Below are 2111 nucleotides of genomic sequence, written 5' to 3'. Positions count from 1 at the left end.
CAGGACTGGGCTGGGCCGGGCTGGGCACACAGCAGGGACAAGCTGGGGCTGTCCCCTGTTCCCCCTGCCCATGCACCCCCTCTGCAGTGAAGGAAGAGCCGTGTGAGGAGGATCCCAAGCCGGCCCAGCCCAAGGGCCCCCCCGGGTTCCCACGGGATGTGTCGGCGGCTGAGCTGCTGCAGAGGCTGAGCCTGGCCCAGGAGGAGGAGCTGCTGTTCCTGCAGCTCCCTGACACCCTGCCCGGGCAGCCCCCCAGCCACGACTCCAAACCCAGCAAAGCTGAGCTGCACAGCGAGGACGGGCAGGTGCTGCTGGTGAAGCAGGAGAAGAGCCAGGTAGGGGCATGGTGGGGGTGTCCCCTCATGCCGTCCCCTTCTGTGGTGTCCCCCCAAGCCCATGAGGATGTGCTCCCATCCCATCATGTCCTTTCCACCCCGTCCTGTGATGTCTCCTCCTCATCCTGTGGTGTCATCTTCCCCAGTCCCACGGTGACCTCCCTGCTATCCCATGATGTTCCCCCCATCCCATGGTGTCCCTGTGATGTCCTTTCTGCTCCAATCCTGTTCTGTCCCCTCATCCCATGGTGCTGTCCCCCCAATCTCGTGGGGTGATCCCAATCTCACAGGATGATCCCAATCCCATGCTGTGATCCCAATCGCATGGGGTTACCCAGTCCCAGGGGCTGATCCCAGTCCCAGGAGGGCTGATCCCATCCCAGTGGGGTTGTCCCAGTCCCAGGGGCTGATCCCAGTCCCAAGGGCTGATCCCAGTCCCGAGGGCTGGTCCCATTCCCAGTGGGATGATCCCAGTCCCAGGGGCTGATCCCAGTCCCAGGGGGGCTGATCCCATCCCAGTGGGATGATCCCAGTCCCAAGGGCTGATCCCAGTCCCAAGGGCTGATCCCAGTCCCAGGGGCTGATCCCAACCCAGTGGGATGATCCCAGTCCCAAGGGCTGATCCCATCCCAGTGGGATGATCCCAGTCCCAAGGGCTGATCCCAGCCCCGCTGTGCCGTGCAGGAGGCCAAGCAGGCAGAGAACACCTGCACCCTGGCCGACCTCCCCGAGGGCCAGGTGGGGAAGCTGCTCATCCGAAAATCAGGAAAAGTGCAGCTGGTGCTGGGCAAGGTCACCCTGGACGTGACCATGGGCACCCCCTGCTCCTTCCTACAGGTACGGAAGGGACCCAATGTGGGGAGTTTCACCCCAAAATAACCCCATTTGGGGGGTCGTGCTGGTTCTTGGCCATGCTGACAGTGGGGAAGGGTCCTGCTGGTCCCCTCTGGGGATCTCCCAGGGGTTCCTGTGGCTCAGGGTTGTTTCTGCCCCCTGGAACAGGAGCTGGTGTCCGTGGGCATCGGGGACAACCGCACGGGTGAGATGATGGTGCTGGGCCACGTCAGGCACAAGCTCGTCTGCTCTCCGGATTTTGAGGCTCTCCTGGAGCACAGGCACCGGTAGCCCAGGGGGTCCTGGCCCCCCCAGACCCCAGGATGGACCCTCAGCCCCTCCAGATGTGCCTTTGGGACATGGGCAGGGGGCTGGGGATCCCAATCCTGTGCTGTGATCCCAATGGATCCTGAGGAATCCAGAGCCAGCTCCCAGCTGGTGTCCGGCCGTGTCCCCCACACCAGCGGCTCCCCCCAGTGCCAAACGGGGATCTCGGGGTGTATGGGGGGCTCTGGGGTGTCCCCCAGCTCTGTGGACACACTGATGGGAGCAGGACACATGTCCTGGGGGAAAAACCTGGAATAAAACCTCTTCCCCCTGTGTCAGTCTGGTTCTGTCCCTTCTGCTGGGCCCTGCAAGGCCTTGGAGTCTCTGGCTGTGGCTGCAGCGGGTGGGGGGCACTGGGTGACCTGTCCTGGGGGTGACAGGGCTGTCATGGTGGAGCCAAAGCTCCCTGGGTGCCACCAGCCCCGGGCAGGAGCAGGGATGGGGGCAGTGACCACCTGGCCAGGGCCGGACCTGCACTTGCCCCTCTCACGTTGATCTCCCACCCCATCCCATCCTAAACCCCCCACATCTGACCCTACCCTCAAATTCCATATTATCCCAATTCCATATTATCCCCCACTCCTGCCCCATCACACCCCATCCTCCCCATCCCAT

The 2111-nt window shown here is 63.4% G+C and overlaps 1 protein-coding gene across 1 annotated transcript in view; it reads left to right on the top strand.

The window, feature by feature from the left end:
* The window catches only part of POLR3D (RNA polymerase III subunit D), a 3449-nt gene extending 1680 nt beyond the window's left edge, over positions 1–1769 (top strand). Inside the window, exons 4-6 of the mRNA XM_031065216.1 lie at positions 88–335; positions 1020–1172; positions 1338–1769. Coding sequence (XP_030921076.1) covers positions 88–335; positions 1020–1172; positions 1338–1460 — 524 coding nt within the window. The 3' untranslated portion in view covers positions 1461–1769. The remainder of the gene's footprint in view (positions 1–87; positions 336–1019; positions 1173–1337) is intronic.
* Positions 1770–2111: the final 342 nt, after the last annotated feature.

This window comes from Geospiza fortis, unplaced genomic scaffold (assembly GCF_000277835.1).
Source record: "Geospiza fortis unplaced genomic scaffold, GeoFor_1.0 scaffold594, whole genome shotgun sequence".
Taxonomy (NCBI): domain Eukaryota; kingdom Metazoa; phylum Chordata; class Aves; order Passeriformes; family Thraupidae; genus Geospiza; species Geospiza fortis.
This window is presented reverse-complemented; position numbering and strand designations above follow the sequence as displayed.